We start from the raw sequence: 16,005 nt of genomic DNA, 5'->3' as shown, positions 1-16,005 counted from the left end.
GGATTGCGGCCCTCGAGGACATTACATTACATTACATTACATCAGGGATTTCTATTCCGCCATTACCTTGCGGTTCAAGGCGGATTACAAAAGGTTAATTTAAAAAAGACATAATTACAATGATTAGCTAGAGAGGTAAGTTGTAGATCTTAAGAGCATTTAGAGGTCGTGTTGTTATTGCTGTTTCAGGAATTTCTTGAAAAGTGTGGTTTTTATTTCTTTTCTGAACGTCCTATAGTCTGGGGTGGTCATCAGAAGGTTGGAGATCTGGTTGTCCAGATCTGGACACCCCTGATTTCTACTTGGAAGGCAAATTATATGCTCAACGTTCAATTATGGAGGCAATTTGTTTTTCAAGTTCACAAATTTATGTCATCTTTAACCGATAAGGTGGGAACATCCTGCAATGTATTAAAAGTTTGGTTTAGCTTAGATAAAAATGGTCATTAATGTAGAATATACTGCAGTAATAGCTCTGGTTTTATATTTTTATAGCTTGTGTATTGTATTAGTGTGTTATTTATATAAATTAATAATAAAGTTAAAAAGATATTAAAAAATATAAGTTATCCTGCTTTGTCACCCTCTCTCAACCCCCCAACCTCTCTCTACCTTTTCCCTGAGTATCAGCAGAATGGGGTTTTTTTCTCATCTTTTGCTCATTTTTAACCGAAGTAAGGTACTGCCTTGAAAAACTAATCAAAACAGTTGCTTAGTCTAGTAAAGAAAATAAAAGGCATAATTTCTGTGTTATTTCTGCTCAGTAGTTGAAGGTCACATAAGAACAAACGAATGCACAAAAGAGCTTCCCCGGGGACTAGGCAATCCTGCAAGCAAGGGGAAAGGCCGGGGCAGCCAGCTAGGCCCTGCCGCCGCCTCTTTCGCCTTCCTGGCCCGTCCTTTCTTTAGACACACAATAACAACTCGCTCCGGAAAAAAAGAGAGCCCTGGGAACTTACCGGTGCTGTCTGCCACGTTCCCAACGGATGACGCCATGTCGGAGCCTGATCGCTGAGGCTCGGTCGGTCGGTCCTTCCTAACGATAAACTCGCGTAAATAAAACTACAGCAAGGGTCTCCTTCTAAGAAGAGACGCAGCGCTCTCTTTCCCTCCTCGGAAGCTAAAGCACGCTGCCAGGTTCATAGACTCGAACAGCCCCAGTGGCTTCGCCAAGCGCTCTCCCCGCCCGCTAATAGCAAAATGGCGGCCGCGCACTGGACCAGGCCCCGGCGGCCGGAACTACCTCCAAAGAAATTAATCCCAGGAGATCTTCCATACCCTGCTGTAACGCCTTAGGAAGAAAAGAAAATAAAAGAACCGAACCATCACATAGATAACATCTAACAAAAAGATTGACCTAGTTCTCTTTCAAGTGACATTGATAGTGATGAATGCCTTGTGGACTAGAAAAAGAACAAACTGTAATCTTCCGCGCAATTCTTAATATGAGAAACTGGGGCAGTGCTCATCCTTCACAATGTATTGGCATGTTTTATGTCACAGGTAAACAAACCGGCATCTTAAAAATTAAAAAAAAGACAAAGCAAACAATATTTATTTATTCATTTATTTATGTTACCTTGGAGGACTGAATAACCACTTCTTCTCACATCAAGGTCTGTTAAAATAACCAGCATTTGTACACTAATAAATCGCGATAGTTATTATTGAGTACCTGATTGTAAAACCGCTTAGGCGGTATATAAAATCCTAATAAAATAAAAAAAAATTAGGGTGCTTGAAAGGAAGCGCTTGCTCTCCTCCCAGTGACTTTCAGCATTTCTACCCTAATAAATTGTGATAGTTATTGGGGTGCATGAGAGGAAATGGTTTTCTCCCGATGACTTCAGCATTTATACCCTAATAAATCGCGATAGTTAGTAGGGTGCTTGAAAGGAAGCGCTTGCTCTCCTCCCAGTGACTTCAGCATTTGTACCCTAATAAATCGCGATAGTTATTGGGGTGCCTGAAAAGAAATGCTTGCTTTTCGCCCGATGACTCCAGTATTTGTACCCTGATAAATCGCGATGGTTATTAGGGTGCTTGGAAAGGAAGTGCTTGTGCGCCTGACTGTGACGCCATCTCGGAGAGGCCGGAAGTGTCGCGCGCGCCCCCTGACGCGCCAATATTTAAACATGCAGCAGTGCTTCCGAAGTTGCTTTCTGCAGTTTCTCGGTTGTTCTTGTTTCTTGGGTTGCTTCTAGGATACTGGTAGGGTTGTTGTCATTATGGATGTAGAAATGAAAAGCCTCTTTGACCGTGTTTCCCATCGTTTGGTTTGGGAGCGGAACGGGGATCAGGTAAGACCCGCTTTAAACCTGAGAAAATGTGAGATTCTACACGAACTGAGCTCCCCCCCCCCCCAGGCAACGGGCCAGGCTACTTCTCCCCCCTCTCCAAAACAAGCTGTGTCTCCACGTATGGGTAGCTTCGGGGCGTACTGCAGTAAGGAGGCTTTAAAGTTCATCACCTACTTTTATGAACCCAAATATTAAAAACAAGTTAGTAAATGCTGATGATTTTTTTTAAGGAGGTAGTTCATAAGTTATAAAAATGGCTTTACGTGCCCTTGTTTGGCTTTCTTGTGCTGAGGCCACATTTACTGTAGCAGTAAAATGCACAAATTTTCTAACTTCTTTATTAACGGCCATGCACTAATATTGTATTCAGTGTAAGGGCTCCTGTGCTAACCAGTTAGCCTGCAGTAATGTAACTGTGCTAATTAACTAGTGCAGGAAAGTCCGTTCTCCCCTGGCCTACCCTCTAAAATAAAAAAATATTTTTTTTGCACATGCTGATTTGGAATTTACTGCTAGAGAATGGTACGGGACAAGGTTCTCTGCCCCATAACCTATGGGCTCTGTCCCTATCTGTACACGCTTCAAATATGAAGAAGACAATATTCTGTACAACTGTTTATAAATCATAAATAGAGCCTTCCATTTTTATCTAGTTTTGGTACAACCTTCTTAAAGATTTAGTTGCTTGTATTTTTACATCTGGAAAGGTAATGGATTGTCTTTCACACATGAATGTACAAGAGAACCAACTGTGAGTGTCAAGTGTTGGAAATGCTCCTTGATGCCAGCAACAAAGGGAGAATCTGTTGCAGTAAAAGTAAGATGCTTGAACAACTGCATATGCCATAGAAGGACTTTGCAGATGGTAGGAGTTTTGATCAGCAGATAAGCTTCTTGTTGCCAAATCAAAGGCAGGCAAGAAAACAAATGATGTCTCTTAACAGTGCTCCATTTAAATCCAAAAGCAGACCTTTTAATAATAATAATAATAACTTTATTTTTGTATACCGCAATACCACAAAACAGTTCAGAGCGGTTTACAGGATAAGAGACTGTACATTAACAGTGAAGTTACATCAAGGTTACAGCGAAGTTAACATCGAGGTTACAGCATATCAAGAAGACAGTTCAGGGCGATTTATACAATGTAGGTGCAGAGAGTTAGTTAGCAATTATATGGTATAAACCAGTGATAATTACAAAAATGATCCAGTAACTGTTGCATGGGGGGAGGGGAAGGGAAAGGGAGATAGGCAAGGGATTATTAGTTCGGTAGGGGAGGAGCAGGGGTTAGAGGAATTTGTCAAAGAGGTATGTTTTGAGCGATTTCCTGAACGATTGATAAGTAGGGGCAAGAGAGATGAGAGTGGACAGGCAGTCATTCCATTTGCCAGCCTGGAAGGAGAGGGTCCTGTCGAAGAATCTTTTGTGGATGCATCCTTTTGGGGAGGGGTAGGCAAACAGGTGTGCATTACGTGTACGGTTAGAACCTGGGAAGGTGAAGTGGCGTGACAGATATATCGGGGCTGAGCCAGTTAGGGTTTTGAAGCAGAGGCAGGCGAATTTGAAGATGATCCTTGCTTCGAACGGTGGCCAGTGAAGTTTCCTGTAGAAAGGGCTGATGTGGTCTGATTTAACTTAGTTGTCTAAGATATGTTAAAGTCTCTTACATATTAATACTTGATCTCAAATTTCTCATTTGACGTACAAAACAATTATATAGAGGGCTATTTTCAATATTTCCTTTAAATCTGGGTTTAGATGTTTTGCGGAACATGCACAAAAATCCAGTACCAAACATGCCCATTTTCATAAATGGCCATTTTTCGGATGTGCGTCTATCTTTCTGAACTTTAAAAAAAAACCCAACCATCTGTAAAAGAAAAACACACAAAACAAGCCATTGGGATGTAGGAGAGGTCAGCATTTTTACTAGACTGATCACACAGATATCCCAGCATAGCAGTGAGCACCCTAGGGGGCACTGAAGTGAACTTCACACAAAAAGGCCCAGGTACACATCTCACCATAATCCTTACTGTGTTTGAGCCCTCCAAAACTCACCCCAAAATTATTGGACCCAATTATACATCACACCAATAACTCTTATGCATGCAAGTTGCCTATATGTAGGTACAGTGGGGTTTGGGCAGATTTTAGAAGGCTCACAGATTCTACCATAAATATAGTAGTTAGAGTAGGGCAGTGTTTTTCAACCGCTGTTCCGCGGCACACTAGTGTGCCGCGAGATGTTGCCTGGTGTGCCGCAGGGCCGCCGGGCCCGGAGCTGACAGGGGGCCCGAGGCAGGGGCGCCAGTAGCTCGCCAAGGCAAAGTGAGTCGATCACCCAGGACTCACTTTGTCTTGGCGATCTAATCTATCGAGCCGATAAGTCTTCTTCTCCCCGAAGTCAATTCTGCAGTCGGAGAGGAAGTTCGGGCCAGCCAATCGCTGCCTGGCTGGGCGGAACTTCCTCTCCGATTGCAGAATTGATGTCAGGGAGAGCATGCGTCGGCGTCGGCTTTGGGGCCTGTTATCCATTGGTGGGTCCTGTTCCCCGATGGCAGCGGCAGTGGCTTGGGGAACGGCAGGGAGAAAGAAAGAAAGGGGGCAGGCAGGGAAACAGAAGGAAAGAAGAGAAACAGAAAAAAAAGAAAGAAAGGTCAGGGAGAGAGGAAGAAAAAGTTGGGGGAGGGAATGAGGTGTGGAGGAGAGAAAGCATACAGGCTGATAGAAGGGAAGAAAGATTGGATGCACAGTCAGAAGAAGAAAGTGCAACCAGAAATCACCAGACAAGGTAGAAAAAATGATTTTATTTTAAATTTAGCAAAGTGGAGGCAGTATTACCACAGTTTTCAAAGGAATTTGCCCAAATAACTTAATAGTTAACTGGGTAAATTCCCAGAGATGAAAACTTTCCTTCACTTACTATGCACAGTTCTGAATTTATATCTGCTGTCTATATTTTACAATATGGTCACCTTTTACTAAACCGCAATAGTGGTTTTTAGCGCAGGGAGCCTATGAGCGTCAAGAGCAGCGCTGGGCATTCAGCGCAGCTCCCTGCGCTAAAAACTGCTATTGTGGTTTAATAAAAAGGATGGAGGGTATATTTGTCTATTTTTGTATGCTATAAAAACCAAATACAGAGAGAGACTGAGAGCTGTTGACGAAGAGCTACGTGTGTGTCTTTCTTCGATTCCAGCCAGAATATCAGCTTTGTGTTCAGCCAAACAGGCCCAGGTTTCGCACTGAATAAAGTATTTTATAATTTTTATAATTTTTATTTCGTAATAAAGTAATTATAAAATACTTTCTTTGTGTTTATTTGATTCCTATTCAAGAGAATTACTTTATATATAGTCAATATAGGCAGAGAGTTAAATTTTTTAACATTTTCTAATGGTGGTGTGCCTCGTGATTTTTTTCATGAAACAAGTGTGCCTTTGCCCAAAAAAGGTTGAAAAACACTGGAGTAGGGTATGGGTAATGTGACCAATCGCCGCCTGGCTGGCCCAGAACTTCCTCTTCAATGTCAGAATTGACTTTGGGGAGAAGGCTTGTGGGCCGGTGCCTGAACCTTCCTTTCCTGCAGTCATTGCAGCGGCAGGGAAGCAGGGAGAGAGCCCCTTTTCCATGATCGCCTGTCCCATTGTCCCCACGCACAGCTTCAGGACGCCATCTCTGAAAATGGGACATTTCAGCGTCCCAAAGCTGTGCGTGGGTCAACGGGACAGGGGATCTAAAAATGGGACAGTTCCATTCAAAACGGCTACAATTACAGCTTTTTTACAGCTCACAGCACCAGCATGGCACAGTGAGTAAGGCTGTGACAGCCTATAAGATAAATTGGGGGGCATCTTTTAAAAGTAATTTCTAAAGGTTTATGGGGTAAGTGATGGGGGTCCCTTCATATTTTTATTTTTTTTAACCCCTTATTTAACTCCCACTGCCTGTTTTTAGTGCTAAAATCGCTGCCAAGGTGGCCATCTTGGATTTCCCAATTTTGAAATAAAAACTTCTATCTGCCAAAAACAGTCCAGATGGATTCATGCCAGGATGCTAAGGATTCATGTCAGATTTGTAATGGATGGCTATCTGAGAGCCATCCATTTTCCACATGCCGCATGGCGTTTGAGAGGGACAGAAGCCACTGGCCTAGCCTCCTCTGGAGGTATGGGGTCCCTCTTGTATCAAAGTTCCAGGTCAGAAATCCTGACTAGAACTGGCAACAGGGTGTCCCAGGTGACTTGCAGCTACACATCTACCATGAAACACCAGAGTGGACCACAGGCACGGGCCTGCCAGAGCCTTCTGGGCATCCTGGTCTGGCTTTTGCTCCAGAATTTATAAGCATGATGTCCGAAGCATACGTGAATTATAGTGGTTGCATTAACCCCTCGGAGGTCTTGACAGTGGTAGTGCAAGGGGTTATTCCCTCTAAGGACACATTTTCCCTTTGGCAGAATCACGAGTAAGATGCGGACTGAGGATTGAGATAAAGTGAATTTGGTTTCCATGCCTTTACTGCCCCCATTGATATCCTCAATCCATGCTCCACAGGAATCCCCTGAGAGATTAGCTGCTGGACATTCGTTAAGAAATGCAGTCCCTGCTCCACGATGTTACCAAAGCAATTACAGATTTAAAACAAGACTTGGAGGAACTGGTGAAGAGGCAGGATGTGGTGGAAGCACATGTTAACACCATGACTGAGGACATCATAGAAGTTCAGCAGGCAGTGGCGGGAGTGCACGCGGAGGAGTTGGCGATGTGGGACAAGTTGGAAGATCTAGAAAACAGATCCCGGCGGTATAATCTCCGGATCCAGAGGGTGCCGGAAGAAAGTGCCTATCAGGATGCCCACCAGACAGCCTTGGACATCTGTATGGACATCCTCACTAGTGCACTGGCAGGTGAGAGGCGGGTGCCAGAAATAGAAATAGAACGAGCGCATTGGGCTTTGGGACGCCCTAAATCCAACTTGCCCCGTGACATTGTTCTGTGCCTGGGCAGCTTTCGGGTGAAGGAGGAAATATTCCATGCAGCGCAAAAGCAGAGGGATTACAAATGGAATAAATTGCAGGTGGACATTTATCAGGATGTGCCGGCTGCCACCTTCCGAAAGCAGAAGGATATGCAAGCAGTGACCACCTATCTCCGCAGAGAGGGCCTCAGATATTGGTGGCTTTACCCATTCGCCTTGGCACTGACGGTGGGGAGCGCGACAAGACTGGTTCGTACAGTGGCGGAGGCCTGGTCGGTGCTACAAGGACTAGGTGCTACTAACCTTCCTGATAGGGGACCTGCTGGAGAGCAAGGGGAGGAGACAGACAGACCTTCCGGATGGCAGAGTCAGACCAGAGGAGCGATGGTGCAGAGTGCTGGGAGCAGTGAGCCACTGGGACAACCCACATGAGAGGGTTGCTGACATCATTGGGCTCGCCTGTTGGCCTGGATGACTTCTGCTGTTCGGAGGCTGTAGGGTCTTTAATTGGGAGGGAGGTGGTGGGTGTGTGCTAGGTGAATGTGTTCTTGGGAGGGTTTGCGGATAGGTGGGGGAATCTGTGTGCGGAGGGGATTCGGGAGGAGGGCCAGATGTGATATAGAGGGCAGCTGCCAGCATGGGGCCTGCATAGTGGGCTTGGGCAGTTTGGCCGGGGGGTCTATTATGGGGGGCTGTGCTGTGGTTGTGTGCTGGGTGAGTGTTGAAGGGAGGGATGGAGGTTCTGTTGGTGAGGGTTGTTTTTGGTGAGGATCCGGGTGGAGTGTATTGCATATATTTGGTGTACATATCTGGGGTGGTGGTGGTGTGCATTGGGGTGGCTGGGGTGGTGGAGTTGCGTCTTCCTTAGGGGAACTTGAGATCTGTTTGGATGGTCTCGAAATGTAGTTTTGGGTTGTGAACTGGGGGGAGAGGAGGAAGGTGGGTGATGGGGGAGAGGTTGGGAGTTGGGGGCGAGGGGAAGGGGAGATGGTACTCTCTGCCCCAATTTGGTAACGGATGGTCAGCTGATGCTCTGTTGGGCCTGGTCAGGGGCTGGAATGGCTGGTCCCACGGGCACTGATGATGGAGTATGTGGAGTGGTTAGTGACAATGGATCCTGGTTAACTGGTTAATGTGTGGGGGGAGTAAACTCCCCCATTAAATGCTCTAAAATATTACAACAATTACAGCGCCATAAGGTGGATGTGGCCTTTCTCCAGGAGACCCATTTGACTGATCTTGAACATACTAAATTGAAGCAATGGTAGGTGGGGGAGTGTGTTGCAGCATCTGCGAAGGGGAAACAGGGGGGTAGCGATTCTGTTCCATAAGGGCCTCCTAGACAATGCACAAATTTTGGCTAAGGATGGGGAGGGCATATATGTGCTCTGTCGAGGGGTGATCGCGCAGTAGGACATGGTATTTTGCTGTGTCTATGCTCCTAATGAAAGTGACCCGGCATTCTATGCTCAATTGACCCACTTGTTGCCCTTCGCCCAGGTCTCCCTGATTGTTGGGGGAGACTTTAATGCTGTTCGTGATTCTAGTTTGGATTGCACGGGGCCGGGGGTGCTCTACGTTGGGCAGGGGAGAGGGAGCTCCAAAAATTTAGTGATAACCTGGAGTTAATCGACCCCTGGAGGGTACTGCATGGCACCGAGAGGGATTACACCCATATGTCCCGGGCGCACAGTACGCAGTCCCGCATAGACTATTTTTGGGTGACGGAAAAGGTGTTTCGGAAGCTGGAGCAGGCGGAGATAGGTCCCTATACAATCTCTGATCACACCTGGGTTCAAGTGACGTGGCAAGAAGGAGGAGAACCTCCGGGGAAGTGGCGCTGGGTGTTTCCGCTTGCATTGTATAGGGATCCGAACTATAGGGAATGGTTGCTGGGTACATGGAATGACTACAAACGGCATAATGTTCACGCAGAAGGGGACCCCATCTTATTCTGGGAAGCGGTGATGAGGGGGGATACCCTTAGTTATAGTAGTCACGTAAAAAATGCTTGAGATAGGGAAATTCTGCGCTTAAAGAGGGACATTGCTAGGGCCCAGAGGAGGTATGGCCAGTCTGGCGACCCCATGCACAGACAGGAGTTGATGGAATATCAAATGGCCCTCAGTTCCCTACTACATCAGCGGGCACGCAAATCCCTCGCTTACTATAAGTACCAGCTTTTATAGATATGAGAATAAGGGGGGGAAACTATTGGCCAGACTGGTTTCTACCAGGACGGGCCCACATAGGTTTCAGGCCTTGCGGAACGAGCAGGGGGATAGAGTTACAACCGACCCGGAGATTGGAGACATATTTTTTCGCTATTTTAAGAACCTCTATTCCCCTCTGTCAGAGGATGGAGTAATGGCGGGCCCCTATTTGGATGGGATAACGTTGCCCCTTATCTCAGAGACAGACACAGAGCGTCTGAATGCACCAATAATGCCGGAGGAAGTGTATTGGGCAATAGGGAACATCTACAGAATCAATTCCTCCTTTTATTCTTAAGAAATACTTTCCAACATTTGGTCCCTCCATGCATATCTTAATTAATGAAAGTTTACAACAAAGTGTTATGCCACTGGCATGGAAAAAAATCAACTATACGTCCTGTTCTGAAAGACCAAAAAATAAGCTCTGATGAAAAAACAAATTATAGGCCAATTGCGAACATCCCCTATCTAGCAAAACTAACTGAAAAAATTGTTTTTAACCAGATATCAGAGTATATTGAAAAAATAAATATTTTACATCCAAATCAGACAGGTTTCAGACAAAATCATTCCACAGAACATTCTTTAATAGGCATGACATCATCCATATTATATCACTTAGATCAGGGGTGTCCAATGTCGGTCCTCGAGGGCCGCAATCCAGTCGGGTTTTCAGGATTTCCCCAATAAATATGCATGAGATCTCTATATATGCTAATAGATCTCATGCATATTCATTGGGGAAATCCTAAAAACCCGACTGGATTGCGGCCCTCAAGGACCGACATTGGACAACCCTGACTTATATCATCATATATCTGTTCTTTTGATTTCAATTGATCTTTCCTCAGCATTCGACACTATTGATCACACCCTCTTAATAGATAGACTTCAATCCATCGGCGTTACTGATCAGGTTCTGCTCTGGTTTAAGTCTTACTTTGAAAATCGTTCTTCCACTGTTTTCTTTAATAATACAATTCCACAAGGATCAATACTTTCTCCTCTTATTTAATATCTTTCTTGCGCCTCTCATGACTCTGTGTCAGTCTATCGGATTTTCGGTATTTGCTTATGCGGATGATATACAGCTGTTACACCCTATTGATCCTAATAGCTCACAAGAAATCAGCCATAAATGGAAAACTGGATCAAATTCATCAATGGCTGGATACAAATAGACTAGCCATGAACATCAGCAAAACCAACATTATGCTTTTTCCATGGAAAGACTGTTGTACACTTTCTTTTCCCATTTCTATTAAAGGCATCCCCTTGCAACTGACTCAAAATATTAGGATTCTTGGGATAATTTTTGATAATAAATTATCTTATGATCATATAAGTCACGTGGTTAAATCAACTTTCTATAGACTTCGTCAAATTCGTTCTGTGGCCAAATTCTTATGTGCAAAGTCCTTGAATATTCTATAATCCATTCTTTAGTAATCTCTAAAATCGACTATTGTAACGCCTTGTTTAAAGGTTTGCCGAAAAAAGAAATTAAGACGTCTGCAAATTATACAGAATGCCTCTATTAAAATTATTAACAAAGCCAAAAAATTTGATCATGTGTCTCCATTACTGAAAAAAGCACATTGGCTCCCAGTCGCTCATCGTATATTATATAAATTATGTCTGCTTACCTTTAAATCCTTATTATTTAAAACCCCTGCCTTTGTTTTTAGAGTTTTAATTCCATATTATACCTCTAGACCAGTGGTTCTTAACCTGGGTTCGACCGAACCCCAGGGGTTCGGTGAGTCAGTCTCGCGGGTTCGGCGGAGGTCAAAACACACCTCCAACTCATATAGCGCTTCGGTCATGTTCAATCTATCAGTTATTCAGTGATTTTGATCAAGACTGATCGTGTACTCGGTTTCTTGATCTATCAATCTGTAACTAACGCTTTATATACATCAATCAATTCCTGATCAAAATTTGTGATTTAACTGATAGATGACTGAACGTGACCGAAGCGCTTATGATTCGTGATGATACGCCCCGCTTGTCCATAATTGGCTGCAGGTGATCACGCAACATCGCTTGGCCATCTGTGCTGCAGGGGATTTGATGCGCACAGTAGTCGAATTGTAACTGTTGTGATGGTACGTCGTGTGATACCTATCTTAATATCAAGCAGCCAAACTAGACAACCAAATCACCAATCTACTGACGGCATCCCTCGACTACAAAACTTTTAGAAAAGAAATAAAGACCTTACTCTTCAAGAAAACCCTGAAAAAAGAAATAATACCGCAAATTTCAAACTCCACCTCTCACTAAAGCCAACTACCCCAAACAAGTAACTTTACCCATTTCTTACGCTCTTTGAAAATGACCAGGTTTTTGTTTTTTTTTTGTAAGTTCTTGTTGTCTCAGGTTTGCATTCTTCTTCGGTCACCACGTCCAAGAGTATGGGATTCTGTACAGGTTCTAGGATCCATGTTGCTGACTCCACTAGGAACTTCGGATTGCTTTCCCACAGCAGTCGCTTTTGTTCCGGTGGTTCCCAGTATGTCAGGGCTCCAATTATTTGGTAGGCTCTTCAAGCATCGCTCTGTATGATTTAGTGGCTCAGCGAGATTTCGCTTTTCAAAGGCATGCCTCGGTCTTTGCTAGACTAGCTCATGGCCACCGAACATCCCGGGCTGTCGGGTTGGGGGGCTCGGTGCCTTCCATCCTCAGCTCCAGGAGTCTGGTCTTAAGAGGCGACTCAGTACTTGTTCATTCTTCTACTCTGGAGCATGGTCGGGCTAACATTTCAGACCATTCTTCCGGAATGACGCTGAAGGTCTTTTCAGTCAGTATTATGATGGGGGTATTTCTCTAAAGCCTGGGCAGTAGGTGATGTACTCAGTTGGCGGGTAAAGTTGTGGTTCTACTTCCATGGGTGGACCCTCGTCTTCCCCTTCTGTTGGCAGATCATTTTATGGGTCAGGAAAAGAGCGAAATCTGAGCATGGCCCATTTATTGTATGTTACATTGTACAGTGCTATGTACGCTCTAGAAAGTGTAAATATTAGTAATAGTGAAATCTTCTCCATCCTGGATATTGAGAATTTTGGCTCAGGCGTTCAGCTCTTTTTATGGAAGTGAGATCTCCTGGAACTAGACCTCATGGCCTCGTCTCAAAATTCTAAGCTTCCTAGCTTCTTTGGTGGGTAGCAGCGTGGCTTCTTTCTCGCCTCTGGTTTCTCTTTTTTTCAGTGTTTTCCCCTGGCTGATGATGGCTTGGATTTGCCATCTCAAGCTCACTTTCAGGGCACAGTATTTGTAGAATCTCTGGATTGGCTGCGCCATCCTTGCTATGCGGATCTGATGAGTCTTTCGACAGCCGGACTGTTGAGTTTCCTGGTATCTTCGGATTTACGTACCTAGGGTCCGATCAACATGGATATTCGTACTACTTTGGTATTGCGACCTAGCTTTTGAAAAGTCATGGCTGATGTGTAAGGGTTATGCGAAGCAGATTGTTTCTTCTCTTATCCAGGCGATAGTCTTCACCTGTGGCTTCTGCTTCCTTTTGTAGGTTTTTCCTTTCTTGGGTACTTCTTAACATTTGCACCCTTCCAGAGTTCTTTTTTGGCGTAAGTGTATTGCCAAGGGCTTAGCGTTCAATTACCTTCAACTTCAAGTGCCATTCTTAGCTTGTTACAAGGGCTAGGTATATTGCCCTTCGCTTACCGTATTTTCACGCAAATAACGTGCACCCGTATAAAACGCGCACACGGGTATAGCGCGCAGAAATCACGATGATATGTACAAAAACTTTGGTATACCGCGCTCACGGGTATACCGCGCATGCTGCCCGACGCTCCTTTCGCCCGCCCTGACTTTCCGTGCGCTGTCCCGACTCTCCGTTCACCCCCCCTGACTTCCGTGCACTGTCCCCCCTTGAAGGTCTGTCCCCATCCTGAAAGCCTGATGCCCCCCCCGACGTCCGATACATCCCTCCCCCCGAAGGACCGCAGACTCCCCAACAATATCGGGCCAGGAGGGAGCCCAAATCCTCCTGGCCACGGCGACCCCCTAACCCCACCCCGCACTACATTACGGGCAGGAGGGATCCCAGGCCCTCCTGCCCTCGACGCAACCCCCCCTCCCCCCAACGACCGCCCCCCCCAAGAACCTCCGACCGCCCCCCAGCCGACCCGCGACCCCCCTGGCGACCCCCACGACCCCCCCACCCCCCTTACCTTTGGTAGTTGGGCCAGAAGGGAGCCCAAACCCTCCTGGCCACGGCGACCCCCTAACCCCACCCCGCACTACATTACGGGCAGGAGGGATCCCAGGCCCTCCTGCCCTCGACGCAAACCCCCCTCCCCCCCAACGACCGCCCCCCCCAAGAACCTCCGACCGCCCCCCCAGCCGACCCGCGACCCCCACGACCCCCCACCCCCCTTCCCCGTACCTTTGGTAGTTGGCCGGACAGACGGAAGCCAAACCCGCCTGTCCGGCAGGCAGCCAACGAAGGAATGAGGCCGGATTGGCCCATCCATCCTAAAGCTCCACCTACTGGTGGGGCCTAAGGCGCGTGGGCCAATCAGAATAGGCCCTGGAGCCTTAGGTCCCACCTGGGGGCGCGGCCTGAGGCACATGGTCGGGTTGGGCCCATGTGCCTCAGGCCGCGCCCACAGGTGGGACCTAAGGCTCCAGGGCCTATTCTGATTGGCCCACGCGCCTTAGGCCCCACCAGTAGGCGGAGCTTTAGGATGGATGGGCCAATCCGGCCTCATTCCTTCGTTGGCTGCCTGCCGGACAGGCGGGTTTGGCTCCCGTCTGTCCGGCCAACTACCAAAGGTACGGGGAAGGGGGGTGGGGGGGTCGTGGGGGTCGCCAGGGGAGTCGCGGGTCGGCTGGGGGGGCGGTCGGAGGTTCTTGGGGGGGGCGGTCGTTGGAGGGAGGGGGGTTTGCGTCGAGGGCAGGAGGGCCTGGGATCCCTCCTGCCCGTAATGTAGTGCGGGGTGGGGTTAGGGGGTCGCCGTGGCCAGGAGGGTTTGGGCTCCCTTCTGGCCCGATATTGTCGGGAAGTCGGCGGTCCTTCGGGGTGGGGGTGCGAGTGGTCCTGCCGGGGGGGGGGATGTATCGGACGTCGGGGAGTCGGCCGGGCAAGAGGGCTTGGGCTCCCTCTTGCTCCGATCGTGGATGCGGGTGCGGGTGGGAGCGCGTGCGAGCGGTCGTTCGGGGTGGGGGTGCGAGCGGTCCTGCTGGGGGGGTGAATCGGGCGTCGGGCGGGGTGGGAACTATGTTTTAAAACTTTTGTATACCGCGCTCACGCATATAACGCGCGAGGGGTATGCGCGGTAGGTAAAAACGCGTATAACGTGTGCGTTATATGCGTGAAAATACGGTACTTCTCAGCTTCATGTAGTTCAGTTCCTAAACGGAGTACGGTATATTCGTACACCTCTTAGAAAGCCCTGTCCGGAGTACAGTCTTAAGGTACTTCTTCGCAGTTTACCAGAGGTTTCATTCTAGCCTTGTCTTTTGAGACTCTATAGGGCTGTGCCGTTGAATACGGGGATTCTTGTGGTCATGGCTTCAGCTCGGCGGTTTTCTGAGTTGCAGGCCTTGTTTGGCGAGGATTCCTATTTCAGATTTATAAAATCTGGGGTGTCAGTTCGGACGGTACCACAATTTCTTTCTTAGGGGGTGTCATCCTTTCTTTTAGTACACTCTCACTTTTCCTTCCTTCTTCTTGGGAGGAGAAATGGGGAGCCGTGCTTTTATTCACTGCATTTTTTTTTTTTTTTTTTGAAAGTGCGTAATGTTCTCCGCAAGCTAGGTTTCTAACGACTTTTAGTTGTTTAGATCACCTTTTTGTATTCTTCACAGGATGCCTCAAATGTATGGCGGCGTCCAAAGCCTCCATCGCTTGATGGGTCCAGATGGACATTCTTTACGCTTACTTGATGGCAAGGAAGCGGTTGGCGAAAGAACTTCACGACCATTTTATCAGAGCGATGGCTACTTCTTGGACTCGGTCCGGAGGTTTTTTCCATGGAGGAGTTTTGTCTCGCGGCTACTTGGTCTTCCGTGAGTGCTTTCTCTCAGCATTACTGGTTGGATGTGGGGGCGCATGTGGTAGATGCTTTTAGTGCTTCGGTTGTTGCAGAGGCGGCGTTTGCTTCCCACCCAGATTGAGGATTGCTTTGCAACATCCCATTGGTCTCTGGATTCATCTGCTGTTGTTGCTAAGGAAGGAAAAATTATGTTCTTACCTGTTAATTTTCTTTCCTTTAGACGCAGCAGATGAATCCAGAGCCCCACCCTTTCTGGATATTGTCTGTCTGTTTCTTCTTTTCCAACTTTTGAAGTTTGTTATTATTGATGGTTGTATTCTGTATTATTGCCTTTTGAGATTTGTTATGGGAAATAAGTTTTTTACATGTTTTGCCTATTGATGGTTACGGATGCTTGGGCAAGGAGCTATACTCAAGATACAGGAGGAGTGCCAGCCAATAGGACCACCTGTTAATCAGTTTCTCTATCTCCGCCT

The 16,005-nt window shown here is 46.8% G+C and overlaps 2 protein-coding genes across 4 annotated transcripts in view; one reads left to right on the top strand and one right to left on the bottom strand.

Annotated features, from left to right (window-relative positions):
- The window catches only part of OGT (O-linked N-acetylglucosamine (GlcNAc) transferase), a 569,231-nt gene extending 567,988 nt beyond the window's left edge, over positions 1-1,243 (bottom strand). For 2 of the 3 annotated variants that reach the window (XM_033944281.1, XM_033944282.1), the window contains exon 1: positions 960-1,240. In XM_033944281.1, the coding sequence (XP_033800172.1) occupies positions 960-996 (37 nt within the window). In that variant the 5' untranslated portion in view covers positions 997-1,240. Of the gene's footprint in view, positions 1-959 lie in introns of all 3 variants that reach the window. The other variant, XM_033944283.1, reaches the window with a different exon arrangement.
- An 827-nt stretch (positions 1,244-2,070) lies between these two features.
- The window catches only part of GCNA (germ cell nuclear acidic peptidase), a 137,363-nt gene continuing 123,428 nt past the window's right edge, over positions 2,071-16,005 (top strand). Inside the window, exon 1 of the mRNA XM_033944459.1 lies at positions 2,071-2,300. Coding sequence (XP_033800350.1) covers positions 2,229-2,300 — 72 coding nt within the window. The 5' untranslated portion in view covers positions 2,071-2,228. The remainder of the gene's footprint in view (positions 2,301-16,005) is intronic.

The sequence above is a fragment of the Geotrypetes seraphini genome, chromosome 5, assembly GCF_902459505.1.
Source record: "Geotrypetes seraphini chromosome 5, aGeoSer1.1, whole genome shotgun sequence".
NCBI lineage: Eukaryota > Metazoa > Chordata > Amphibia > Gymnophiona > Dermophiidae > Geotrypetes > Geotrypetes seraphini.
This window is presented reverse-complemented; position numbering and strand designations above follow the sequence as displayed.